The sequence below is a fragment of the Sylvia atricapilla genome, chromosome Z (assembly GCF_009819655.1).
Source record: "Sylvia atricapilla isolate bSylAtr1 chromosome Z, bSylAtr1.pri, whole genome shotgun sequence".
In the NCBI taxonomy this organism is placed as follows: domain Eukaryota; kingdom Metazoa; phylum Chordata; class Aves; order Passeriformes; family Sylviidae; genus Sylvia; species Sylvia atricapilla.
The window spans coordinates 11,173,658-11,201,458 of record NC_089174.1 but is presented as its reverse complement, the minus strand read 5'-3'; the positions used below and the strand labels follow the sequence as shown (position 1 = coordinate 11,201,458).

General features: G+C 52.7%; 3 protein-coding genes across 3 annotated transcripts; 1 reads left to right on the top strand and 2 right to left on the bottom strand.

Moving 5' to 3' along the window:
* Positions 1 to 334: 334 nt before the first annotated feature.
* Positions 335 to 8,835, bottom strand: POLR1E (RNA polymerase I subunit E). Its single transcript, XM_066340023.1, has 12 exons — positions 8,640 to 8,835; positions 8,443 to 8,546; positions 6,508 to 6,584; positions 5,441 to 5,526; positions 4,798 to 4,853; positions 4,288 to 4,432; positions 3,287 to 3,394; positions 2,793 to 2,889; positions 2,465 to 2,598; positions 1,660 to 1,741; positions 1,398 to 1,529; positions 335 to 687 (listed from the first exon to the last, which is right to left on the bottom strand). The coding sequence occupies exons 1-12, from the start codon at positions 8,698 to 8,700 to the stop codon at positions 528 to 530; spliced, it is 1,242 nt and encodes a 413-aa protein (XP_066196120.1). The 5' UTR covers positions 8,701 to 8,835; the 3' UTR covers positions 335 to 527.
* Positions 8,836 to 8,938: 103 nt separating this feature from the next.
* Positions 8,939 to 15,650, top strand: ZBTB5 (zinc finger and BTB domain containing 5). The gene is made up of 2 exons (XM_066339965.1): positions 8,939 to 9,041; positions 10,741 to 15,650. Exon 2 carries the CDS (start codon positions 10,745 to 10,747, stop codon positions 12,767 to 12,769), a length of 2,025 nt encoding a protein of 674 aa, XP_066196062.1. The 5' UTR covers positions 8,939 to 9,041; positions 10,741 to 10,744; the 3' UTR covers positions 12,770 to 15,650.
* Positions 15,651 to 18,036: 2,386 nt separating this feature from the next.
* Positions 18,037 to 22,850, bottom strand: GRHPR (glyoxylate and hydroxypyruvate reductase). Its single transcript, XM_066338508.1, has 9 exons — positions 22,716 to 22,850; positions 22,215 to 22,345; positions 22,066 to 22,138; positions 21,491 to 21,607; positions 21,263 to 21,351; positions 20,526 to 20,630; positions 19,835 to 19,970; positions 19,336 to 19,466; positions 18,037 to 18,264 (listed from the first exon to the last, which is right to left on the bottom strand). The coding sequence occupies exons 1-9, from the start codon at positions 22,778 to 22,780 to the stop codon at positions 18,143 to 18,145; spliced, it is 969 nt and encodes a 322-aa protein (XP_066194605.1). The 5' UTR covers positions 22,781 to 22,850; the 3' UTR covers positions 18,037 to 18,142.
* Between the last annotated feature and the right edge of the window lie 4,951 nt (positions 22,851 to 27,801).

Genomic DNA, 27,801 nt, shown 5'->3' with positions numbered 1-27,801 from the left:
CATACTCATTGCTCTCCCTGAATGTGGTACCAGCTCCAAATCACAGAACTCTCCCTCCCCCAGGAAAATAGCCAGGATAGGAGAAGTGACAAAAACTGTGAACAACAGTTTTTGAACACACAATTACACTGACACTCCAGAGAAACAAAAAGGTGTAAACCACACTCTTTGTCTCCCTGGTTCTGACCTTGAACCTGGGAGGGGCTATGAACCAGAACCAGCCACACAAGTGTCAGGGGAGAGAACCTGCCACCTCAAACTGTTCCCTTGTGCTCCACCACACCCACCATTTCACCCCCACCCCAGACAAACTCAAAAAAAAAAAAAAAAAAAAAAAAAAAAAAAAAAAATTTTATTATAGGTTTTTCTATATAAATAGAAAAAAAGCAGCATTTTATTGAGGTGAAACCCTCAGCCTGGGTTTCAGCAGGGTGAGGGCTGATGCTAGACCCCAATCCAGCAGATGAAGGCATCCCCATGACATTCTGAGGGAGGGGCTGTGTCTCCCCTAAAACTAGCTGGGATTCTCAGTTCATTTTCTTGCGCTTCCGCTGTCCCTCTGGTGCCCTCTGCACGGGTAAGGGCAGAGACAGGGTGCCCAGCTTGTGGTTCTCGTCATTCTCCAGCCCTGGCCCTCCCTTGGCCTTGGACACCCTGAGCCGCAGGGCCTTGGCAATGTCCAGTATCCTGGAAAACATCGGAGAATACCATCAGTGGGGCTGAGCCCCCCGCGCCATGACCCTGCAGGCACCCACAGCCCTCTGGAAGTGTCTCCGTGGTACAGGGATGCCACAGAGGAGTCGAGAGCCCTCCACGGGACAGAATACTGCTGGATTTTCCAGCAGGTCCCAGCCTCCTCCATGATTTCCCACAGCATTATGAGGCTCTGTGTTTGCAGCTGCAGGGCAAGCACAACCCAAACCCGGGCATTAACTGCCAAAACCAACATGGATTCCTGGAAAAGCTTAGTTCCAGAAAGAAAAACAAAAAGGGAAAATGGATGGAAACCAACAGCAGAGGCTGCTCTTAAAACCAGTACTACAGATCAAAGAATAAAGATGACTGTGGGCAAAATAAGCGATGGCATCAAGACTGATGAGGAAGTTTGAAAACCAAGTGGTGACCAAGGACTTTGGTAAGACCCAGTATAACTCAAGTTTTGGCCAGAAAGCCTGACCCAGTGAATGCTGCAGTGCCAAGGACAGGAGCACAGGTGGAGAAGTGCTGCAGCTGCCAGGTGACTCCTGGGAAACGCAGGCCCTGCACCTATCCACAGACAACTGCCTATCCTGCCCTGAAAAATTAAAACCCTACCCAGGTCCATAGCTGCTTCAGAACACTCCCAGGGTCTTTCTGTAGGAGGATCTGGGCAGGTGTGAACAAACAGGATGACTCACCTGCTCTCTGGGAGCTTCATGTCATTCTGCAGGACAGTGAGATCTGTCTGGAAGTTGTTAATGTGCAAAGCCAAGGCAATGACATATGCGGTGATTTTAGCCTTCATCGATGCAGAGATTAAATTCTGGATGCTGTGTGGCAAGAGGGAGAACTCGTGAGATGTGGAGTGTAAGAGTGGTCCTGATGGTGTCTCTGTGGCTCCTGGAGCTGAGCTCTGCCATACCTGTCTGTGCCTCAAGAGCATCACACACCATCCCTTACCTGCCATCGTTGTAGGTCAGTGAGGTGAAATTCTTCATGAGTTTCCTGCTGATGATGTGTGGGCATTCAGGACCCATTGGATCTAGGGCAGAAAGGAGCTTTGCAGTGGAATGAGGAACACACACTCTTACCTTGCACTGCCCACCCACCACAGCAGCACACGTATCATCCTGACACTTATCCTGGAATATCAGAACATTCACATGGAAAGGGACCCACCAGGATCAGAGTCCAGCCTGAGGAATCTCATCATTAATTGCCTCTTCCCAGGAACACAACAAACCTAAAAGGAACCTCAGTGCTTCATTTCTACGTCTCATAATTTTTCAAGCCTGAGAGAATCCTAACAGCTTTTGTTTTCTTAGTAAAAAACAAATTCCCACTTCCATACTCTACAATCTAAAATGCATACACACACAACTATGCACATACTTCTGTGCCTAAAAATACTGTTAAAGCTGTGACCACACTAACAAGGCCCTACTATCACCAAGTCTGGTCATTCCCACATCCTCCTTAGACACGTCCTGTGGGGGACTCTTGTGTCTCCAGCAACAAAGGAACATATTTAAAGCCAGGCTTGCCACTTCCTTCTCCCTCAGCACTGCCAAAGACTGACAAAGCCACAAAAGTTCTAAGGAAGATGGCAAGTCTGGAAAATCTCAGTCAAAATGTGTTGTGCGGTGCTGTTTCAAAAGCAGGACCCTGAGCATTGCAGAGGTATGATTCACACACTCAGCTGATGAGCAAAGGATAATGAAGAAATTGCCAAAAGTATGTGTTTATGAGCTGAAAACTCTCTTACGCTTCTTCTTGATCACTTTCAGGTGACTGAACTTGATAAGGGTGTCCAGGAACCAGAGGCATCGAGCTTTGTGGTCTCTTCTCTTCTCATCAGCGGGCAGGAACTTCAGCTCCTCCAAAACAAAGGAGCAGTGGCTGCAGGCAAGAGAGGGAGTTTAGCTCCCTAGAGGGCTCCTTGCTGCTGTGTACGCAACTATCCCCCTCCCCAAAGCAGATGTTGCTCTGCCACACTTGGATCCAGTGTCCTCCCTCTACCCCAGAGCCATAGCACTGGCAGCAGCCGCCCTGCTGCCCCTCAGCCAGGATGTGGCCACTGATACTGGCGTTACCTTTTCTCCTCTGCTCTCTTGGCCATCTCCTCTGCAGTGATGTTGGCCAGGGCAGCTGCTGGCACCTGCAGTGCGTCGTACTCGGCAGGAGACAGGACTGGCAGGATTTTAAGGAAAAGAACAGCCTGGGCTCTCCCTTCAAGGTAGGTCAGTTCTGTCCACACTCACTTGAGAAGTAGGCAAGGCAAGGGGCTGGAACGTGTCCAGGAACTAAGGCCTGTAGGAGACTGTGGCACAACCACAGCTCACTTCTGAAAGGCTGACCTCACCAATATTCCCTGTGGAATGCTGCCCACCAGGAGGTGGATCATCCTGCTCTCCACAGGAAAGAGGCAGATATGCGACTTGCAGGCCCCAAAACTCCAGGGCAGCACTACCTTGCTCCCAGCTCTTGGCCTATGAGAGACAGCTCAAGGCTCAACTTGCTCCCACATGATAGATGGCTTCATTGAGACTTAAAGGTGTGAGAAACCAGCATGACACAAAAAAGATACTGTCCTCAAACTTGTAAACATGCTCTGGCCTGTCAGCGTCCTCGTGGCACGGTGGGAGGAAGGCAGAGATGTTCTGCACATCATCCTGGGCCATGTCCTGCATCAGAGCTTGGGAGAGAAGCGGGACAGGAGCATTAGGATCATGCTAACCAAAATGCAAAGAGGAACACAACCTAAATCCTTCCTCTAGAAGCAAGTTTACTCAATGGATCACCATTTTAGTCACAGCTGGAGTTTTAAACATTTATAATTTCTATCAAGAACCTTCTGGTCATAAAAATCTAGAAAGGCCAGTCCAGACTAGAGAAACATCTAGGAAAGAAGGACACCAAGATGTCTGCTGCTGCAGGTGGGTGGAGCATGGTTTTGGCACCTGTGTTCCAGTGGACACCCACTTGCCACAAAGCAGCTTTGAGAGCACAGTCAATATCCACCCCCCAACAAAAGGGATGAAAGGTGGTGGGGTCTACAGTCAACAGACGTCTCTCCTGCTCATGGCAGTGACATTCTCAGGATCCCAGAAGTGCTCTGGAGGGCTCTTGTCTGCTGTCCTGCCCAGATGTCCACAGTCAGGATAGTCCCAGCTCTCTCCTGCCACACCTTGGAAGCCCCCAGGGAGGGTGAGACCACACTGTGCCGTGACCTGTCCCAAGGCTGCACCACTCTCAGAGGTAAGAAGGTGCCTTTTCAACAGCCATGCCACAGAATTCAGACCAGGTAAAGGCACTGCCTTTATCCCTGTGAACTCATATCCCACAGGAGCTTCTAAAGCAGGTAGTATGGACACTGATGCCACAGGGACCTTCCCTCATTCAGGCAACTCCAACACCAAGTCCAGCAGAACCAGAAAGAAGCAGTTCCTCTACTGCTGTCTCAGCTGTTAGACCAGCTACTTCCTCATCACTTAAAGAAACCCCTCTTCCTCCTGCCATACTTGGCATGGACAGACAGAAAAAGACACTTGGTTGAGCTGATTACACCCTGAGACAGAGTCCTCTCACCTGTCACTCCCTTGGCATCTATAACATTTGCAGCTGCTTTTGCCACAGCTGTATTCACAATGTCGTTGCCCACAGCGTTCATGCGGCGAGAGCTCAGAGCTCGCTTCTGCTTGCTGGTTCCAAAGGCCTCAATGCACAAATCCATCTGCACCAGACAGAAACACACATTAAAACACCCTGTGCACCCACCCAGGAGAACACAAAGCCCGCTGCTCCTTCCACAGCCACGGTCTCTAAGAAAACTTTAAACTCTTCACGTGGCAAAACCCGCAGGCACAGGATGTGCTGGTCTGAGAGGGGTAGGGGGTCACTGGGATGGTGACTAGCTTAAAATAACCAGGAAAATACTCCTGAGCCAGGCAATGACTGTACTGCCTCCTGGACACAGGGAGAATGCTGGTCCTCCACAGGTTTACCCCGCAGGACACCAAACCTCCCAGCCTCAAGATAAGCATCTACCTCTGTCACCTAGATAGTCACAGCAGAACATGACATGGCATCCAACTTTACCTTCTCCCTGTAGGATTTGGTCTGATAATCCTTTGTGTCATCAGGTATCAAGTTATCTATAAAACAACAAGAATTAGTGTTGAACAGAAGCAGCCAGGACAGGAATTCCTTTAGCTCTACTGATAGACTTGGCAAAGCACATCAGGATCTCCTCCTTGTGACCTGCCTAATGAAAGGACACACCAAAAATGAGAATTTAGAACAAAAAAGGAGCTTTTGCTACAAAGCCCATGGGTGCAATACATGGACTATGGCCAAACCCACATCCTGCTGCACAGTGTAAAAATCAGCTACCAAGAGATGTGATCTTTTGGGTTCTTATCACGGGTTCAATGACAAAAAACAGTCCTGCTGGATAAAATTCGCTTTTTTTCCTTGTTATTCAGGGACCCAATTCCTGATCAATCTCAGGCCTCCCTCAGCAGAACACACCCACACAAGGCTGCACTTAAGCAGTGACACTTTCAGTGACTCCCACCCTCCACACTTCCTGCTTAACTTCCACCTTGGACTTGCTGTGCTCCCCTCTCCCGCTGTCCGTCTCAGCACGCACAAGTGAAGGAACTGTCCTTGCTCCAAGGGAACAAGGCAGGAATGAGAAAGACAAAGCAACTGAGCAGCTGTGACTCCCAGCATCTCCCACCTGAGAGCAGGGGCTGCATGTTGAATATTTCAGCATTGTAGACCTCCATCTGCCCAGAGTTCTTGTCTAACACACCAACAAAGTACCTGGGGAGAACAGGGGCAGTTGATTAGTGAGAGGCAGAGTAGTGGAAGTGATTTAAATTACATGGTCTTCTCACATCCTGGCAGCTTTCCTGCCTTGCACATACAGTGAGTGCTACAATAAACCAAGTTACCCCCAAGTCATGTGTACATATTAAAACAGAAAGACTTGCTACTCTAAGCACATGCAGAAGTCCTAAAACAACTGAATTAGGTGAAGTGTAGGTGCCAGAGTTCTGCTATTATCTTTTGCCCTTTTTTTGCTATGCCAGGACTTGACCGCCACAGCCAAATTTCCCTGTAGCTCCCAGGGCTCAGGATCTCCAGAGCTGCAGGCAAGCACAACTTTAACCCCTAGAACCACCTCTTCACCAGTGTTCAGAGGTAAGAGCACTTAAATCTGCTCACAAAGAATACTGAATTAACACTCATACCACACATATTTGTTAAACTGCATTTATCTCTCCAAACTCGAGAAGAAACAATCCCCTGGTGCTCCTTTTTCAGCTGCAGCAACTCAAACTGGACGCTGCTGTGTCTGAGGATGCAGCTCTCCTGGTTTCACTGCTCAGATAGAACAGAGGTTGGTATGGGCATGTTCTGACAGAAGCAAAGACAGCTCCTTATACAGAATTACAGAATTACAAAACATCTCAGATGGAAGGGCCCCACAGTGATGACCCCTTCAGCGCTGACCAACTGATGATAAAGGCAATTTCATCATCCCCATTTCTTAGAAAAAAAGCCCCACCCTGCTGCTACACTAATCCATATCCTCACCCCAGACCTCACAAGATGTTTTCAAATGCATCTGTGATTTTACAGACCACAGCTTCCACAAGATGTGCATGAACACCCAGAGCTTCCTGTCCCAATCCTCCGAGCCCCACCATGACCCTGTGGAAACCTCTGAGGCAGGTGCAGGGAAGGGAGCAGGAGCTCTGTGTCTGGGCAGTGCCTGTGCTCCCAGCTCCTTTTCCATACCTGCACAGGGAGTTGCACTTCATGACCTCGTTGCCAAAGTTGTGCCCCACGTAGCAGAGCCGCTCTGTCTCAGAGACCTGGGAAACCATGGAGAATTCCTTGAGCAGAGGGATGAGGGATATTCACTGCTCTGCTTCCCCCAGGCAACCAAGCTTCCCAGGCATCGTAGTTTACATGCAGAGTTACGTACAATAAACTTGCACAACACCTCACAGTGATCACCCCTCAATACTTCAGTTTAAAATGTGTTTTCCAGTGATTCATTTAAGCTCCAGTATTGTCAGGTGCCTGCAATTCACCAACTATAAAGCCACAGCTACCACTACCAGTGCCAGGATTTTAAGAGACAGGACCACCTCAAGATGTTTCTAAGCATTATTTATTGCTGCAGTCTCATAGAAGGTGAGAAGTCTTCACCATATGCTGAACTACATGGTCAGTCGTTCCCCAGACTACAAGTTACAAGGTCTTTTAAAAGTTAATTAGTCAATAAACTACCACTACAAAGTTTGTTTATGTCTTAATTAATTAATTAAAATTAATTAACCCCCCAATAGTTAATTGAACTGTCCCACATATCTTGCCACAATGCGAGCTCTCTTATCCAATCATATGGTGAACACAAACTTAAAAATTCTTTGCTGTTTCTGTAACAATTAGTATATCCAAACTTAAAAGCCTTAAAACTTTCCACTACCTAGCTTAATATGTTTTTGTCTAAACTACAAACTCACATTTTTACTTTTGGTCTCTAAACTTTTCCTTGGAAGCCTTTCCCAAGGTCTCAGGTATTTTGTATTTTGTTTTTGTATTTGGGCTTGCAAGCACAAGATTTTGAGAATTTTCTGGGCCAGGAATTCTCATAAACCAGGAGCATACCAGACACCTAAACGTATTTTCAACACATTATGAGAATGTGTTGGTTTTTCTGCTCTGCTGCAGTGAATTTCCTGCAATGACTTGGGCTGAAAAGTAAATTATTCCTTGAGTGCAGCAGTTGTAAAGATTAACAGCAGCAACAGAAAGCACCTTCTGATTGTACCCTCAGTTCCCTCTTCATTGAGAGATCACCTTATGATGTAATTTAGCCAAACAAAAACACCTTTGGTGAAGATTTCCCGGTGTGTACAGAACACAATGGATTTCATTATCAAAATGCACTTGACTAGCTGGGAAGTAACTCCCAGATGGTTCAACTTGTCCCTGTCCTGCCAGCTCTACCCTGCAGTGTTCATCAGCCACATAAGTACCAGAGTGTCCTCTGGTTCCTCTGGAACCCAGAGATACCTCGGCACTTGAAACATATCCCTGTGAACCAAGCTGGCCTAAACTTCGATAATTTAAAAAAAAAAAAAAAAAATCCTCTTCAAAGCTCAGCACAGATTTTCACAGAATCCCAGACTGGTTTGGGTCATAAGAGACCTTAAAGCCCATCCAGTGCCACTCCTGCCACGGGCAGGGACACCTTCCACTGTCAAAGGCTGTCCCAAGCCCTGTCCAAGCTGGCCTTAGACACTGCCAGGGATCCAGGGACAGCCACAGCTTCTCTGGGCACCCTGTGCCAGGGCCTCCCCCCGTCACAGGGAGGAGTTTCTCACTCAAACCGGAGGGAGTTGCTGAGGCCATAGCCCCGAGGGCAGAACCGAGTCAAACCCCTCCGAAGCCCGCAGCAGGAATTGCCCAGTGGGGACTGTACTCGGGAATGGCCTGGGCTGGGGCCCGGCCGCCGCTTCCGCTCTGGTCTCTAACGGGCCCTGCAGCCCATGGGGCTAATTAATTGATTATTAATTACTAATCTAATTAATCTGTGACTTTTATCCAATTATGCCCATTATCTGGCTACTGCCTCATTGTGTAGTAGTGTCATAATATCCTATAATATTACTACGACCCGACGGTCCGCAGCCACTCCGCCGCCTCAGGGCGGGCCCTTACCAGGATCCTGCGGTGCCTCTTCCGGGGATGCACCGTGTCCCGGTTCCGGTACACGGTGAAGCTCAGGGAGTCGGGATGCCGCAGCTTGCCGTTGGCGAATCGCACTGCGGGAGAAGAAGCCCGTGAGATCCGGGGCCGGCCGCGATCCCCGAGGGAGGCCCAAGACCCGCCCCACGCCCCGGCCCAGTCCCGCTCACCCAGCGCCGCCGGCCGCTCGGCGTCGGGGTCCCCGCGGTAGCGCCAGGTGGCGGCGGCCATGGCGAGGAGCTGAGTGACGGGGTGCTGCTGGGATGCGCGTTCCGGTCCGCGTCCAGGTCCCACTCCTTCCGGTCCTCCGCCTCTTCCGCCACTGCCTCACGTCGTGGCAATAAGCTCATCCCTGATTGGGCGAGGTGAGACGGTGCCGGCGCGTATAAGTAATAAGGTCGCCGATTGGTTATCAGCAGGGCCCGCGCCTCCAGCAACCGGAAGTGACGCGCTCGGTCGGCGCGGCGGGGCGGGGCGGGCGGGGCCGGAGCGGCGGGAGCGGGGCCGGGGCCGATCCCGATCCCAGTCCACATCCTGAGCCTCGCACGGCCCTTCCCGCACGGACACCGCAGGTGAGCGGGGCGGGGGGCGGCGGTGAGGCGGAGACCAGTGACCCCAGCGTCGGGGCGCGACCAGGGCTGTCCGGACTCCCCTTTATGTCCCGTCTCCGACACAGAACGGAGTCTCCGGGTGTGTCTTCACCGGTGCTGATGCAGCGCTGGGATGCAGATGCTTCTCTGGGAGGGGCACAAACCTTGGGTGTTGCAGGTGATGCGTAAAGGGAAAAAAAAACGGGGAAAAAGGCACTGTCTTGAGAAGAGCACCGTTCAGCAGGAGACCCGTAGTTATCCAACAGCCAGTTAATGTTCCGGAGTTCTCAAAGGTTCTAAATTAATTAATTTTCCCGGTGCTGAGTATTCCAGGTGATAACTGGTGAATGATCTCCCTGTTCTGACTCTATCCAAAGACACACGGTGAGATTTTGGGGATATCCTGTGCAGAGCGACGAGCTGGCCAGCAAAGACAGTGGCGGGCAGGAAAGAAAAAGCAGCAAACACATCCACGGTTGAGGATGGACTTTCTGATTTAGCAGATATACATTTGATCTCTCCTCAAAAGTACAATTCTGGCCATGTGAGTTTTGTTTAGCTGCTTTAGGGTCTTATGTCCATTGATGCTGTCACATTGCTGTTGGAAAACAAACGTCAGCACAGGAACTTCTGTGTATGTGCCTTGGATGTGCAGCTTTTCTGCTCACCAAATCTTACACTTTGTTATTTTCCCATGAGGAAAAGTCAAGCTATTGCTGAGGGTCACTTATGTAGTCTTGAAATGAATCTACTGGCATATGACTCATGTTCTGTTAATGAAAATTTAAGAAGATTTAAGTCGTCTTATATTTAAGTCACCCCTCACTCCTGCCTACTTGTCTTGTTGAGCAGTGCATTGTTTTGCCAGCAGCCCCAGTGTTTCTGTGGAAGGTTACCCAGTTTTGTGAGCAGTGCAACAGAGGAGGCAGCAGGTTATTATTGTAATCAGATATTTTTCAAACCAGAATTAAATGTTTAACTCGTGGGTGTGAGGTGACCCCTGTTGTCCAGTTTCCAGCACAGCTGGCGGTGACATGGGTGGTGCTGAGGTCAGCTCTGTGTCCGAACCTGGATTTTCACTGCTTTTCTTTGTCCTTCCAGACTGCTGGCTTTGATCCTGTGCCTATGTGGTGGTGGTAAAATCAGATCAGTTTCTGTTTGTCTGTGTTTCAGCTCTCACCTTTTGTCTTCACAGCCTGGCTCACTGCAGCCCAACCAGGACTTCAGCCATAGAATGATACAACAATTTGTGTTGGAAGGGCACCTTGTCTGTAGTTCCACTCCTTGCTGTGGGCAGGGACACCTGCCACTATCCCAGGCTGCTCCAAGCCCCAGCGTACAACCTGGCCTTGGACACTGGCCAGGGATCCAGGGGCAGCCACAGCTTCTCTGGGCACCCTGTGCCAGGGCCTCCCCACCCTCCCAGGGAAGAATCCCATCTTCTGCTACCATCTTTCAGTTTGAACCCATTCCCCTTTCTCCTTCACTGCAGACTCTCAGAAGTCTTGTCCCACCTTCACTGTAGCCTCCTTCAGAACTGGAAGGCCATGGTTAGGTCACCCTGCAGCCTTCTCTTCTTCAGGCTGAACAATCCAAATTCACTCACCCTTTCCTCCCAGCAGAGCTCTCTGTCCCTCTCATCACCTTGGTGGCCCCTATAGCAGTCTCTTCTGTCTTGCAGGATCATGGATTTCCCAGGGCACTTTGAACAAGTCTTCCAGCAGCTCAACTACCAGAGGCTGCACGGGCAGCTGTGCGACTGCGTCATCGTGGTGGGAAACAGGCACTTCAAGGCGCACCGCTCCGTGCTGGCCGCCTGCAGCACGCACTTCCGCGCGCTCTTCACCGTGGCCGAGGGCGACCAGACCATGAACATGATCCAGCTGGACAGCGAGGTGGTGACAGCCGAGGCCTTCGCCGCGCTCATCGACATGATGTACACGTCCACACTCATGCTGGGGGAGAGCAACGTGATGGACGTGCTGCTGGCTGCCTCCCACCTGCACCTCAACTCCGTGGTGAAGGCCTGCAAGCACTACCTGACGACGCGGACGCTGCCGCTGTCGCCGCCGAGCGAGCGCGCGCAGGAGCAGAGCGCGCGGCTGCAGCGCTCCTTCATGCTGCAGCAGCTGGGGCTCAGCATTGTCAGCTCGGCGCTGGGCTCCTCGCAGGGCGCCGAGGAGCCGCCCGGCGCCATGGGCCCGGCCCTGCGGGGAGGGCAGGAGCAGCGCGCCGCCTTCCCCATCCGCCGCCTGCACAAGCGCAAGCAGTCCTCCGAGGAGCGCGCCCGCCAGCGCATCCGGCCCGCCATGGAGGAGCCCGTGCCCGACGTGGCCGCCGAGAGCGGGCAGCCCGTTGTCCACTCGCGTGAGGATTTCTTCTCTCCAGACTCGCTGAAGATCGTGGACAACTCCAAAGCCGACACTGTCGCTGATAACCAGGAGGACAACACGATCATGTTCGACCAGTCTTTTGGTGCTCAGGAGGATGCTCAAGTGCCCAGCCAGTCAGACAATGGCGGGGGAAATATTTCCCAGATGTCCATGGTGTCCCAGGCCGCACAAGTGGAAACCAGTTTCGACCAGGAGGCTGCTGCTGAGAAGAGCAACTTCCCGTGTGAAAATCCAGAGGTCAGCCTGAATGAGAAGGAGCACATGAGGGTGGTGGTGAAGTCTGAGCCCCTGAGCTCCCCGGAGCCTCAGGATGAGGTGAGCGATGTCACCTCCCAGGCAGAGGGCAGTGAGTCTGTGGAGGTGGAAGGAGGAGTGGTGAGCGCAGAGAAGATAGAGCTGAGTCCCGAGAGCAGTGACCGCAGCTTCTCGGACCCTCAGTCCAGCACCGACAGGGTGGGAGACATCCACATTATGGAGGTGTCCAACAACCTGGAACACAAGTCTTCTTTCAGCATTTCAAATTTTTTGAATAAAAACAGGGGAGGTGGCTTTGGTGCCAGCCAAAACAACGATGACAACATTCCCAACACCACCAGTGACTGCAGGATGGACAGTGATGCCTCCTACCTGATGAGCCCAGAGTCAGGGCCCACCGGTGGCCACTCATCTGCTGCCGTCTCTCACGTCGAGAACCCATTCAGTGAGCCCACGGACTCCCACTTTGTGAGGCCCATGCAGCATGTGATGGATCTGCCATGCGTGCAGACCTCCGGGTACCGAGCAGCGGAGCAGTTTGGCATGGATTTCCCACGCTCAGGCCTGGGCTTGCACTCGCTGTCTCGGGCCATGATGGGCTCAGTGAGAGGCGGAGCTGGTGGCTTTCCTGGCTACCGCCGCATTGCCCCCAAGATGCCCGTGGTGACCTCTGTGCGGGGCTCGCAGCTGCAGGAGAGCTCCTCCGGCTCCCAGCTGATGATGAACGGGAGCACGTCTTTCGAGGGCGGGCACCTGTCCCAGCCGGGCCCACCGCAGCTGACCAGGGCGTCCGCAGACGTCCTGTCCAAGTGCAAGAAGGCTCTGTCAGAGCACAACGTGCTGGTGGTGGAGGGCGCCCGCAAGTACGCCTGCAAGATCTGCTGCAAGACCTTCCTGACGCTCACGGACTGCAAGAAGCACATCCGTGTGCACACGGGGGAGAAGCCCTATGCCTGCCTCAAGTGCGGCAAGCGCTTCAGCCAGTCCAGCCACCTCTACAAACACTCTAAGACCACCTGCCTTAGGTGGCAGAGCAGCAACCTGCCCAGCAGTTTGCTGTAACCTGCTGCCCCGGGCCCGGAGGAGCCTCGCTGCTGGCGGGGACGCTCCGGCAGGCAGGCAGACGCCGGCGTGCCACGGTGCCACACACAGTCTTGGCTCTGCCATTGGGGATATCTGGTACCTACCTCGCGGGTGTCGCCGCCGGGAGCCGCGCGGCGGGGATGGGGATGTGACCCCCCAGGGTGAAGCAGCCCCTTTGCAGGGCAGAGGGGTGACAGCACGGGGGTCTCGTGAAATAGCACGGTTTGAGAACAACAAACTGACGTGCACATTTCTTTTTTTTTTTTTTTTCTCTCTATCAAGCATTTTGTAACAGTGAAAGCATTTAAATGATTACTGTAACATGAGTTGCTGCATTATGTGAGCACAGTGATGCAGACCCCTTACCTTTAAAAAAGAAAAACAGCTTAGGCTGCACCTGTCTGACATAATGCTTTAAAATACGCTACTTACGACAATAGTTCTAGGATTATGAATGTATGTTTGGCTGTTTTGTAGTAAAGGACACTGTGTAATCAAGGTGCTTAAATTAAATCCCAGACAAGTAACTTTGGGACTGCCAGGTGTACATATAACTTTAATACAGCAAGATCTGGATGTTTGGCTGGGTTTTTTTTCCGTAGAAACGAGTATTAAGTGGTAAGTGAAGTACTGTCTCTTGTTTGTGCTATTCCTAGCAGTATTTTAACCAGTTTGTATCTCCTATGTTACAATTCTATATATGCAGAAGCTTGAACAGAACTTGTCTTTGTCTGTTGTTCTGAAGGAGAGGGAATCTGTGATGGCTTTTTTGCCACGTAAGACAGTATCTTGCTGTTCCCAGATGCCCACAGTCCATCTGGTCCCTGTTATGGCGTGAGCACATTGTTTTTTTCTCTTATCTCCAGGGTTTAATTTCCTGCCCTGCTCCCTTAGTGACTTATCTTTGCAGCTGTGGATCTGTCCTTGGATCAATTTGCTCCTAGGTCAGGAGCAGTCCTCATTTGCCATATTGCACAGAATCACAGAGGATGCTGAGTTGTAACGGACCCCTTAGGATCACTGTGTCCAGCGCCTGGCCTTGCAGAAGATACACCAACAATCCCATCTTGTGCCTGAGAGCACTGTGCAAACACTTCTTTACCTCAGGCAGCCTTGGGGTTGTGACCCTGTCTGTGGGGAGCTTGCTCAGTGCCAGACCACCCTCTGGGTGAAAAATCTTTCCTGACAGCCAACCTAAACCTCCTCTGATTCAGCTTCAGCCTTTTTTAAAGTCCTGTCACTGGTCATAAGAGTGAAGAGATCTGTACCTGCCCTTCTTCTGCTTCTCAGGAGGATGTTGAAGATCCCAGTGAGGTTTGACCTCAGTCTTCTCAGTGCTGAGCAAACCAAGTGCCCTCAGCTGCTCCTCCTAAAGCTTCCTTTTCCAGACTCCTTACCAGCCTAGTGGCCTCCTTTGGACATTGTCTAACACCTTAATGTCTTTTATATGATGGTGTTAAAAATTGCCCGCAGCACTTGAGGTGAGGCTGCCCCGGAGCAGAGCAGGACATTCTCCTCCCTCTCCTGGCTGGTGATACCCCCAGGACATAATTTGCCCTCCTGGCTGCCAGGGCACTGCTGGCTCATATTCTGTAAAATGTCCTTGTCAAGTCCAGGCCTTCCACTTAAGCTTGTGTCACAAAAGTACTTTCCCCCACACATTTAAAAAATGCTAATGTAAATTTAGTTTTAAAAAATAGCTCTGCATACGTGCAGCAGAAATCTGTCATTCTTCATGTAAGTCATGTAAATCTCTTAATTTCCTCTTCTTTGGTGCCACCGTAACTTAACATTGCCTGCAATCTCCTTTTTTCCTTGTCAAAGGTGCACATGAACTGGTGCTCATCATTCTTAGTTTTAAAATAAACTTTCAGAGCACTTCTGTTGATGATAAATGCTGCTCAGCTGAGCAGGGTCTGGGTTAGGGCTGCAGTGTCCTTCTGCTCGAGTGAGACAGACGATTCCCTGCACCTGCCCTCTCAGTGTGTCATTTGCACCTTGACCATCTGAGGAATGCAGAAACACAGGAGATGGTTAGATTAATTCTTTTTAAATGTTAATATTTTTTATAGGATTTACTTACTGGTCATATTTCTGGCTCTTGATTTTTTTTTAAGCATTAAAATAACATTTTTTTTAAAGCAGTGGGATAGGCTGTGTTTTGTTTTAAAGAATTTCAGTATTGGGCACTAATAGCATTGAGCTGCATAAACACTCTCCCAAACAACAATAAAATGCAGTATTTTGTACTTTAGTATTTTCTTGTGTTGCTTTATTAAGTAACACTCTCTTTCATCTTCATTGCATTTCCAGTGTTTTGCATTTTAAAAACAAGGCTTTTTATTTTTTTCATTTTCTGTTTCCTGTAGCACATCCAAATTTGTTGAATTGTAATGTTTTGTGCAAGGAGACTAATTAGAAACTAATATGAGCAGATAAACACTTAACTGAACTTTTTTTTTGTTTTTATAAAAATTTTAATGTGGAATATCAGTGCAGGAGGACTTCTGTACTCTTTTTTTCAGAAAAAGTTTGTCTGGAGCATTTTTGGAAGCAGGAGCTTTAAAATTCATTGTCAGTTGATGTACAGAGGGGCAGTTGCAGGCCTGGAGCCTGCAGGTGCCTCGTGGCTGAGTCTTCCTGAACGAAGCAATAAATTCCTGGGAATAGCATAAATAAACACCTGGGGCCTGAGCTGCCCGTTCTAGTGGAGGGTGTCTCACCCCACAGCCTGGAGACCTTATGCCACTGAACTGCGCCCATAATTGATTAATCCACAAGTGGGATCTCGCATGGGGGTGTTGGGGTGTCTGTTCTGAAACACCTGGAAATAAACCCTACTTTTTTGTGTTGCTGTGTCTGTTTGGCTTCACTGGTTTGGTGCTCTCCACACCAGTACAGAAAAAAATTGTGACTGCAAAAGGGATTGTAAAAACCTGACCTTGGTAATAATTTTGTCCCCAGTAGGAGTTCTTTGTAAGAACTTACTTTTGTTAATGAAATAATATCTGTGCAGCACTTGTAAAATTCATGATCCATGGTTACTGCTGCTCTCTGAGTTCCTCATGGAAGGATGTCACAGGTGCAGGAGGTGCTTGTCTTGAAGGAGTTTTGAGATGGACACCTGAGCCCAGTGCTCCAGTCCCTATGGCAGCTGATTTACCTATTTCTAGGTATCTATTTCTTAATGCACCTGGGGAATCTGACACACCTGCTGTGACCCCAGGTCATTCCCTGTCATCATCAGGGATCACAGGAGCCTCTCAGATATTTGGTCACCATCCCTCAGCATCACAGCAGCTACACCAGCAGCAGAATCTTCAGTGTCAACACTAAGGAATCTTGGAGACCAGTGAGCTCTCCCACTGGACTCATGCTCTGGGTTTTCACAGCAAAGTCATTCCTGATTTCCACTGAGTAGTTTGGAAACTCCCCAGCCAGCTGGTATGCCCAGAGCACACTCCCTTCCTCCCCACTACCATGGCCACAAGTTTTTCCTGCTCAGTCCAGGTTACAAACCTCCAGAACTACTTCTGACAGGCCAGCACAAGGCAATCAGCCACGCTTGGGAATCAAAACTTACCGAGAGATGTGTCAGAATTCCTCCCAGGCGTGATGAAGGGCAACTTCCAACAGCCATTACTGCTATTGGAGTGCTTCAATGAGCAGCCAAGAAATGCCAGCAGAGTCCAGCACAAGGGACACTGCTGTGGGACAGGAAGAGACACAGAGTGTGCTGGGTGAGCTTTAGCTCCCGTTACTGGCTTTGTGCTGTGCCCTGGCCCCCTCCTCACACCAGGATTATGGTGCTTCCAGCTAGCACCCCAGGACACTTCCCTCCTGCCCATTGCATGCTACTTGTTCCCTCGTGCTGCCATCCCCAAAAAGCAGTGGTTCCCTGTCTGTCCCCTGCTAGAGTGAAGGCACAGGGGAGAAGGCACAGGTGGCTGCAGGGCACTGGGGCTTGTCCTGGGGCAGAGAGGTGAGAAAACCCGATCTCAGTGGGGCAGGGTAGCCACTGGCACCACTATTCAACCTGGACATGCCACAGGGACTCCTGTGTCCTCTGTGGGCCTGGACACCATGGAGAGGTGTTACGGGACTGGGAGGAAGAGGAGAGAGGAGAAGAGGATGGCTGATGGAGAGCCACAGCTCAAAAAGAACCTGAGTCCAGGTGTATTCTTCAGCATGTTCCCTGGCATGAGGACTGGGAGCACTCGGAGCTGGAAGGAAGTTGGCTTAAAACTGGTGAGAGTGACCTCTGCATCATGCTGTGGGGACGCCTGTGGGGTGGCTGGGGTGGGTATCACTGCATGGCTGTGGCTGGTCTGTGACAGGGCTGTCCCGTCTGCCACAAGGTCACCGATGATGGGAGGGCAGGTAGGGGCCATGGCAAGGTCAGTGCACACCCTGGGGGCAGATCCATCTCCAACCAGCAGGATGGGCCAGCTGGACCACAGGCTTGTCAAAGCTGTGGCTGCCCACACCCCGAAAGTGTCCAAGGCTTGGACAGTCCAGGATAGTGGAAGGTGTCCCTGCCCATGGCAGGTGGAATGAGATGATCCACGAGATCCCTTCCAACCCAACCCATTCCATGATTCTGTGATCAGTGGTACTGAGAGGTGGGCTCCAGGTTCCAGCCCCCTTTTGGGAGAGTGGCTTCAGGACACATAAATCCCCAAAGCCCTCAAGATGTGCCCATCAGGCATCTCCTGGCAGCTGGAGGCTCAGCCTCCCCTCTGCGCCAACAAATGTCACTGTACATCTGAGAAACATGAGGGGAGCTGCAGCCAGAACCTACAAATGGGTAGCAGAACCTCCCAGTGAATTCGTTTGCCATCCACTCTGGAGCTGTGCTTGGAATTGGTTATGGATACAGTAGGCAGAGCTGGAGGTTCCTGGAGAGCTGCACAAGCCTGTTTTGTGTTTTTCTTTAGACCCCTCAGGCAGAGGATCATTGAGTGCCACTGATTCCATAGGACCATTTGATGTGTTGGCTGCAGCAGCTCCTGTGGCGGCAGCAGCAGCCTGCTCAGAGCTCGTACCTCTCCTCTCTTCCTGGCTACAAGCCCAGGTAAGGACTCCTGGCCTTTTGCTGTGACCAGGAGCCAGGTTTTGAGGATGGAAGCAGCTCCCTTACAGTAGCTCCAGCATGGCAAGCACTCCCCGATCCAGGGCCAACCCCTCTGGCACCCACACTGCGCTCCACCACATTCCCTGTTCTCAAATAACACAAGCACGACACATTGGCTGCTACTCTTTAATGGCTCCGGGCCGCCACAGGCGAGGGGACACAGGCTGGCCCTCAATGCCATGTCCGTACTACAGCACTGCTGGAGCAGGGCCTGGCCATCACAGCTTCAGCTCGTGGGGCATGGGCTCCCCTCGCAGCCCAGCCAGCAGGTTGTTGGCTGCCAGCACTGCCATGGTGCTCCTCGTGGCGTACGTGGCGCTCCCGATGTGTGGCAGGATCACTGCAGGGACAGGGAAGGACACTGCTCACCTTCACACGTGCCCAACAACCCTTTCAGGGCTGTCAGGTACAGTGTCCGTGTAGATGTTATTTGTGTATTAATAAATATGTGATATTACTATTATAAGTAATGTATTCAATAAATACATGTGTATGAGTTATGTCCTGCCTGGTCTTGTTTCAAAGCTCTCAAATCTCCATGTCCTGCAAATATTTCCAGAAAGTCTCTGCTCTTACTGTCTACTTTGAGAAACAATGCACACAAATAAGGGATTAGTTTTAGCAAAAGGATAAAACAACGGCTACGGGTTTATATTTCAGAAACAGACACTCAGTCATGGGCATTCCAAATTTTCAGGGATGTCCCTATGATTTCTTTTTGGAACATACTTTTCCTACTCCAGAAACCCCCTTCCCCTGGAGGGAGGATATCCTGTGCAACACCTCCAAGCAAGCTCCTTCCTAGCCATCCTTCCTCACCTGCATCACCCTCCTCCAGAGAAGGCAGGTCTCAGTCCTGGACCTGCACATGCCCACCTTCCCAATGCCTGGAACTATGCAGGAAACAGGCTGCTCACATTCACGGCAGCCGGGCCAGCCCAGCAGCACTCCCAAGACCAAGACTCCTCCAGGCAAACTCAGCATCCTACTTTGAGCCAGTGGGAAAATTTTCTAGCACAGCAACCCATGGAATACCTGAGCTGGACAGGGCCTGAGCTGGGAATTGGTTTCTCATTCATGCAGCTGCTGATACCAGATCCTCCATGAATTTCACAAACTGAATGAAGAACCATCACAAAGGTACTAAAACTGAGCTTATCTCAATGGCTTTCTGGAAAATTAAAACAGCTCCCACACTTGTTTAACATCATGCTGATGAATTTTTACCCCACAGCAGCTCGGTGCATTGTACAGTAGCTCACCTAAATATATCTGATCTGCCTGTCCTGTGCTCTGGTGCTCACTGCCACCAGTAGACTAATGGGGACCAGGGGACATGTCACACCTGTCACTGGGCCCCCAAGACAGCACCTGCTGGAGGAGGGATCTGACCACTCTGCCAGGCACTCACCACAGTTCTTGAGGGACAGCAGGGGGTGGTCAGTAGGCAGTGGCTCTGGTGTGGTGACGTCCAGGCCGGCAGCTGCGATCTGGCCATTGGCCAATGCATCATACAGGTCCTCCTGGTTCACCACAGCCCCCCTGCAAATGTGAGGGGTGAGAGGCAGGTGTCACTGCTGAGGGGTCCTGCAGGCTCCCAGGGGCACAGAGGCAGTGGGTCCCCAGGGCTGCCTAAGCAGAGACTCTCCCTGGATGTGCCTGAAACCCCCAGCAGTGAGCTGCTCCTGCTCCAGCTGCCCATGGTGGAGGAAGAGCTGGGTGTTCCTTGAATAATTCATTTTGCCTTTGGCTCAGTCCCGAGGGGCCTTGGGCAAATGTTCCCAGTGGCTCCAGCTGTGAAGGCTGCATGTACTGTCTGGACTCACTGCCCAGTAGATCCCCCTACACTCACAGTGTGGAAGGGCAACAGCCCTCCCAGGCACCGGTCTGGGCTGCCAGTATGCCAGTACCTGCTTGTGTTGACGAACACAGAAGTCTTCTTCATCCTGCCGAAGAAGTCCTTGTTGCACATCCCCTGGGTAGCTGGTGTCAAGGCACAAGTCACCACTACGAAGTCCGACTCCTTGGCCAGCCTCGTGAGTGAGACTGAGGGAAGAAACACAGAAACATCCCACTGCAGCAAACACCTTCCCTCAGCAGGACTCCAGAGGCAGTTGTAGTCCCTCCTGTCCTCCCAGCAGGACACCTCAGTACTCAGCCCATGAGGACAGTCCACAAGACCCTCCCCTCCTCCTAGGAGCAGCTGTCTCATTTTGCCTCTGCTCACTGTGTCCAACTTCCTTGAGGGAACGAAAGTGACAGAAAATCACCAATGCACGGACATAGCGAAGGGGAACAGTGGCAAGATCAGCTGCAGCTGGAGTTCTCACAGTGGTCCAGCTTTCGCCTGGCTCCGAGGAGGCAGGGTCCTCCCTGTCACCCTTTCACTGCCTTGTGGGGCGTGTCTGGGACAAGGCACTCCCTCCCCTGCTGTCCCCTCGCACTGGGTATGCCCAGGAGCCCCCAGATCCCCCAGCTTGTGCCCTCCCACTGGCCCACCCTGCAGGTGACAAACCCTGTGAGTAACTCCCCGGAGCTGTCCCAGCTATGGTGCTCCACGAGTGAAGGCTGACACCACCCCTGCCCTGGTGCCCTCCTTACCAAACTCAGCCCCAAACTCTGCCGCACTCTCCGGTTTTGGGCCACTGCCAGTGTACAGAAACTTCCTGACCCCAAATGGCTTCAGGCGCCGGGCAACTGCCTGTCCTAAGGGAGGGAGAAATGTGTTGAGCTGCTGTGGCTCCACAGCGCGTGTGGGCACCAGCATTTGAAGCCACTGAAGGGCTGTTGCACTGGGATCACTTCTTCCTGACTGTGGGGTGGGGTTGGAGATGTTCCGCTGTGGAAAGGGGCCCATGGACACTGACCCCGTGACTACCCTTGGGAGCACACTGCCCTGGGGAGCAAGGACAGGAATGGCTGCCTGCTGGCAAAGTCCACAGCTGGATGGAGTGTCATGTGGACTTTGCCACTGCATTTGTTTGACTGAGGACCAGGAAGAGGTGCAGACTGCTCCAGGGGTTGGAGGTGGTGGAAGCACATGAACACCTGAGGCTTTAAGGCCGAGGCTGATGAGCCAGTACAATTGGGAGGGTCTCTGTACAGCTCCCCTCCCTGTGCACATGAAGATTTAAACAGGTGAGCACCAGATCACCACCTTGGCTGAGTCACAGAACCCCAGAACAGTCTGGATTGGAAAAGACTGCAAAGAGACCATCTCATTCCAACCTTCCCACCTCCAGCATGGGCACCTTCCAGTAGCCCAGGTTGAAGGTGAGGCTACAAACACACCCTGCCACTGCTGGAGAACAGAAATCTGCTCTCTGAACTGCACTTACCTATCCTGCCAAGCCCAATGATGCCCACGGTGCTGTCAGACAGGCCATATCCACACATCCACAGGGGCTTCCATGTTGTCCAGCCGCCACTGGCAGAGACAGTGGGACAGCGACAGGTGTCATGGAAAGCTGTTCAGAGCCCAGCCAGGTGCTCGGTGAAACTCTGGCCTCAGCCTCCATCACCAGCCCATGTGGCACATTCTGGGGCCACCCACAGCGGGCACTCACCTCTTCACCTGCTCCGCCGCCTCCGGCAGCCGGCGGCACGCAGACAGCAGCAGGGCCACCGACAGCTCCGCGGTGGCATCTGTCAGCACGTCAGGGGTGTACCCCACACGGATCCCCCTGCCAGGCCAGACCGGGCTCTGGGGCAGCCTTGGGGTGCTCCCTGGCATCCCTGGGCTGGGTGCCAGCACTATGCCTGCCCCAGGTACCCAGGGACATCCCTTTGGCTCTCAGCCCTCCCGCCCACACCCTTTCCCCAGACAGTCCTTGCTCAGACCAGCACCCAAACACCTCTCCAGCCCTGGTGTGGTTGGGGTGATCCCAGCCATGACCCAGCAATAGAGCGGTGCAGGTAGCTGACCCGCCCCCCGCCCCATGCTCTGTGAAAGCCCACCTGCCAAAGAGACCACTGGGATGTGGGGTGTCTTGGGGGAAGCGGTCCAGAACGACGGGGACAGTGCAGGGAGGTGCAGCGCATAGGGAACGAATCATGGGGGGGTCAGAGCAGAAGGAGGGTTGGAGCAGGAGGTGTCCGAGCTGGCCGGGGACAGAGCAGGGGAGGAGAGGGGCAGCGTTACCGCTTCTTGATCTCGTCCAGGGCGAGGTGGTCGAAGCCCACGGACAAAGTGCTGATGACCTTCAGGTCGGGCCCTGTAAGACACGATCGGCGCTGCCGTGCCTGTCCCGACGGCCCGGGGGATGTCGGGGGGGGAAGCAGGGCACGCACCGGCCGCGTCCAGCACCTCGCGGTCGATGCGGTCCGAGAGCAGGCAGAGCAGCCCGCGCTTCCCCGCCACGCCCGCCAGCAGCTCGGCCCGCGGCACCGGCTCCTCCGAGTCCCACTGCTGCACGCGGCACCTGCGGCGGCACCGGCGCCGTCACCCACCGGCACCGGCACCGGCACCGGGACCCGCACCGAGACCGGGACCCGCACCGAGACCGGGACCCGCACCGAGACCGGGACCCGAGCCGGCACCGGGACCCGCACCGGCACCGGGACCCGCACCGAGACCGGGACCCGCACCGGCACCGGGACCCGCACCGAGACCGGGACCCGCACCGAGACCGGGACCCGAGCCGGCACCGGGACCCGCACCGAGACCGGGACCCGCACCGTGACCGGGACCCGAGCCGGGACTGGCACTGGCACCGGCACCGACATCCACACCGGGACCGGCCCTGGGACCCGAAGTGACGACGTTCCTGCAGCGGGACTGGCAGCGCTCACCCGCTGGCCTGGGACAGCACCCGCAGCCCCTCGGCCGGGATCCGCCGCGTCACGAACACCGACATGGCCGCTGCCGCCCCCCGTGCGCCCGCCACCGTCCCGACGGCACGGAGCAGCCCGGAACAGCCCGGAACAGCCCGGAATAGCGCGGGACAGACCGGAACAGCCCGCCTGGTCCCGCCCCGGCCCCGCCTCCTGCGGGTCGTGCCCTGCGTTCATCCGCCCGTAGCTGAGCGGGCGGGTGTGTCCGTCCGTGGGCGTGTGTGTGTCCATCCACGGACGTGTGGACATCCATGCACGTGTGTGTCTGTCCGTGGAAGTCCCTACAGATGTGTGTATTGGACGTGTGGAAATTGCCCATACATTCCTGTATTGGAAAAGGAAGCTCCGGGGGGACTTTCTGTCTCTGCACAATTCCCTGACAGGAGGGGACAGCCGGGGGGTTCGGGCTCTGCTCCCAGGGAACAGGGACAGGAGGAGAGGGAACAGCCTCAGGCTGGGCCAGGGGAGGCTCAGGTTGGACATCAGCAAGAATTTCCCCATGGACAGGGTGGTCAGGAATTGGAAGGGGCTGCCCTGGAAAATCTGGAGTCCCCATCCCCAGAGGTGTTCAAGGAAGGATTCAGGACATGGCACTCAATGCTCTGAGCTGGGGACAAGGTGGGAGTCAGTGGTGTCAAAGTTCTTGTGCAGCCTAATGGATTCAGTGGTCCTGTGACACCCACATGTATGTACAAATCTTTGCACACACTCTTAGACAGGTCTGTGTGCGCACACAAGTGCACACCTGCATATACAAGAACGTACATTCTTAAACACACACAACATCGGGTGCTCTTTTGGCATGAATTCCTCCCCCCCAGCCTCTGGTGGCAGCTTTGAGGCATCCCAGAGGCTAGGGATGGGTCAACTGCCACCTCTCACTATGCTGAACAGACTCTGCTCATCAATTAACCCAGATTTAAATTGTCTGGAGACCCCATCTGAACAAGTTCTGTGACTGCAGGTACAGGGCAGGGGGAATCCTAAGGAACTGTGAGCTTGATAGTTGTCTCTTGAAAAGAGAACAGAGCAGACAGGTAAAGATGACACATTTGTGGGCAGAGGGAACATGGAGTTTGAGGTATATACACCAGAATATTGCTGCATGTGAGATTCGTTCTGCTGCTTCAGGTGGGATTTCCCTTTATCATGATGTACCATCAGCACACTGTCAGATTATGCCAGCAGATTTAGTTTTATTTTTTAATAATTGCTTGAAAGTTTGTTCTATGCTGCTGAGCTGGGTATCATTTGAGCTGACACTTTATCTGCCTCCCTGATCAGTATGGATTAGTGTTGGGAGTACCTGCTCTCCAGTGTGACAATCCGGGCTCATCCTGCTGGGATTTTCCAGTTCCTGCTTCCCAGTCCCAGTGGATGTGGTGGAGTCACTCTCTCAGACATTTTCAGCAACCTCCAAGCTTTGGGCCAGTTCCCCCAGTGGCACCAGGGAGATGGAGACCCCCCCAGAGAGGTTTTCTTCACAAAGCAAAGTGCACAATTGTGGCCACAGTGTTTTTATCACTTAGAAGCACCTGTAAACTGTCTCCTTCACCATGGCTTCAGATGTGGAGTCCCCCAGCCCACCCTGGTCCCTCTTGAAGGTGAGGTCATGGTGCTGCGCTCCTGCACTGCATCTCTCAGGGGCCCTTGGCAGCAGAGCCACAGGGTCACCCTGGCTCTGGATAACCATCCCTTGTTTCCCATTTTGGTGTTTTCTGGATGAAACCCACGCACGTCTGTAAATGCCTGATTCTGTTTGCACCCTGTGATTTGTTGCAGGCTTACTTGGCTGTCCCACCTCTGGGAAACTGAAAAGCTTTCAAAGAGAGCTGGAAGAGGAGAGGAATGGGTAATGGGACACCCATTACTCACCCACAGCTCTCTGCCACCCAGGTGTGGGCTGCCACACCTCCACACTCCCATATCCCCCTCTTGCTGCCAGGTGGGAAGGATACTGGCAGAGTTGGGAATGCCACTCTCTCTGGTACAGCTGGAGTTTGACTGATGTAAGGGTGGGATGGAAGAAACCACCAGCTTTCCCTCTCTGAAGGGAAACACCAGCCACTCCAAACAGAGATGGCAGCTCTCCAGAGGATACAGGAGTGTGGAGGTGTGGCAGCCCCTTGCAAAAAGCCAGAGAACGGCTGGGTATCTGCCTAGCCATCCCTTCCCATTCTAATCCATGCTACAGCACCCTGTCCCACCCACTCTGGGTTTTGAGGAGGACTGAGGCTCTCTAGGGAGTGCATTGATTGAGACTGATTCCCTGGGGATCTATGCAGACTGGGCCCTGAGGACTGGTGATGGGACCACATCCAGCAGGACTCATTCCCACAGTTTGCTGTCTGCCTCCCAGAGCCTGTTTGCTGGGGCCCACCTGGTTAATGGACAATCTGCACTCCCATTCCAGAATGGACTGTGTGCTCGCAGGGACAAGGCTGTGTGCCAGCAGTGGTACCACAGCAGGGCTGTGCCAGTGGCTCCAATGTGCTCCTCACCCCATGCCATGGGGCAGGGGCTGGTTGTGCTGCTACTCCTCCAGCAGCTTTCATACCCCAAAGTCTGGCTGTCTGTGTCCCCAATCCTCACCTGCTCCCAGATTGGGTTCCTGGTGCTGTGAGAGGCATGGCAGGAGTGCTGGATGGACACGGGGTGTGTGATCCCTGCCTGGGCTTATTCCTGGCAAAACCAGCAATCTTTGGCTGGAAGGGGCCACTCTGAGCTGAACCAGCCAGCCTGGCAGTGCATCCCCAGCAGTGTGGGACTTCACCCATCAGCCTGCTCACTGCCTCACTATCCCTGGATGTTGTGGCACGTCTGGTTCCCTGGCAGAGTTTCCTTCCCTCTCTGTGAGGCTGGAAGAGCCCCCAGTGCCAGGTGGGTCCCATTGCTGTGCCATTGGCAGGGCTGGTGTAGTCCTGCCACCCCCACCAGTTCCTGGGGCAGAGGGATGGAGACAGCACGTGGGAGCAGGCTGCCCTTCCACTGGAGCCCAAAACCACCAGGACCCTGCCTCTTCCCAGACTGTCCCAGCTGGAGCTTGCTTCTTGCCTTGCTCTGCCCACAACCCAGTGTTCTTGCTGCACCTGTGCCCCCTCTCCCCCTTGCTGAGACCACCTCCCCGCTGTGCCTGTCTTCCCATGTCCCTGCTGGACCCTGTGTCCCTGCTCTGCCCCTGTCCCCGTGTGCCTCGCTGCTGCCTTAGGCTCTGCAATGCTCTGGATCTCACCATCCAACTAAAATCCCACCTTCACTACTGTGGGGCAGGAGTGTGCTCTAGCTGTCAGACTGTTGCTACAAGGCCATATTTAAAGCATTTTTAGAGGTTTCCTGTAGACAGAAAAAACATACTGTTCCCTTTGGGGATTTCAACCACATTGGTTTCTTTAATCCTCCTTAAGGCATAGGCTGGGATTTTGTATTTGGGAGCAACTGAAATGATGCTGTTCTAGGAGTGATATTTTAATTCCCTCTTAGAAGAGCCTTTAAAAGAAGGCTCAGAGCTCTGCCTGGAGTGAATTCACAGTGGCCATATCAACCTTAGTGCCCTGTGCAGCCTGTGGGGTGAGAGCTTGTCCAGGACCACTGGTGAATCCTAGAAATGGGAGTAAACCCGCAGCCTGTGCCTGCAGGATGAAAATTTTCCAATTGCCAAAACACAACTTCCTCTTTTTAATGCTCTCAGTGAAAGCACAGCAGTGTGCTTGGGGCAGTACCTGCAGCGGGGCAGAATGGGGAGAGGGGCAAGGCACAGCAAAGGAAAGCAAGATGAGAATAACCACAGAGTATTTAGACAAAATGCAGAAAAAAGGCAGGCAGATGGCATGAATATTAGTGCATGAAAATGACTAGCACTCTGAGAATTTCCCAGTGTACTTCTGACTGGTTTGGGCTTGCTTTTATAATTAATTTATGGAAAGCACTTAAATTGGGAATAAACACAATCTCACAAATCCCTCCTAATCTCTGCCTGTATTTTTGAAATGATACCCTGAAGGTATAGTTCCTCACAATGATTAAACTGCTTTTCTTTTAAGAATTAAAAGGGACCTTTTCCATGTGGTCATGTGCTGTGTGAGCAGCCAGGCCCACACTCTGACCTGCTCTAGATGCAATATGCTGTTGGAAGTGCCAGCGTAGGGCATTTCCCCATTGGACTGCTGGATGCCAAATCTGCCAATATTTTCATTTTTGGATTCATGTATTTTAATGCAAAATATGACCTGGTGTGTTGTCAGCCTACGACTCAGAAGCACTCAGCTATTAGCATAAATTTAGAAGGCTCCTCGAAAATGAAAAGAAATGTATTTAATTAAGTGGCTGCTTTTCCCTGTTGGTGGAAGCCACACTCCCTCTGTGGGTGGGATGTGTGGAAGGTGCTTGGGGCTGCACAGCATAAGGGGGAATTTGGGTCTCTGGGTGCAGGCAGAAGCGGTGTGGAGCAGCTCTGCACAAGAGAAGCCTGGGGAGATACAGGCTTTGCCCCGTGGCTGCCCTACCTGGGCTTCAGGTGCTGCTGGCCGTGCTGCAGGTCTCAGAGTGCTGTGGTTGGGCCTTGTGTCCCTCTGCAGAAGGGAAGAGCAGTCAGGGACAGAAAAGCACAGCATAGGAAGATCCACACTGTCTCCAGTGGGATACAGGTCCCCAGGGTGCTCATAGCTGTGGGGTTGTGTCCAGAAAGAGCCCAGAAGTGACAAGATGAAGATGTGGGAATCAAACAAGGATTTTATTACATGGCTTCTTGTGCTTCAGCATGGAAATCCAGGTAAGAATTACCCAGGACACAGCCTGCCCCTTTGGTTTTTCCTGTCCAGTTCAGTCATGCATAGGAGAAGCATTTTCCTTGTTTCCTTGTCTCCTCCAGCAGCCTCTCCATGTCACAGCTCAAGGAAGGACACTGTAGTGCTGGAGAGCCCTTCACCCTCACAGACATGGGGACATGGGAAGACTGCCCATCTGCAGCTGTGGGGTGCTGGCCTGCATGTCCCATGGGAGTGCTCCTCATTCTGCAGGCTGATGGGTGTGTGCCAGCAGCTCCAGG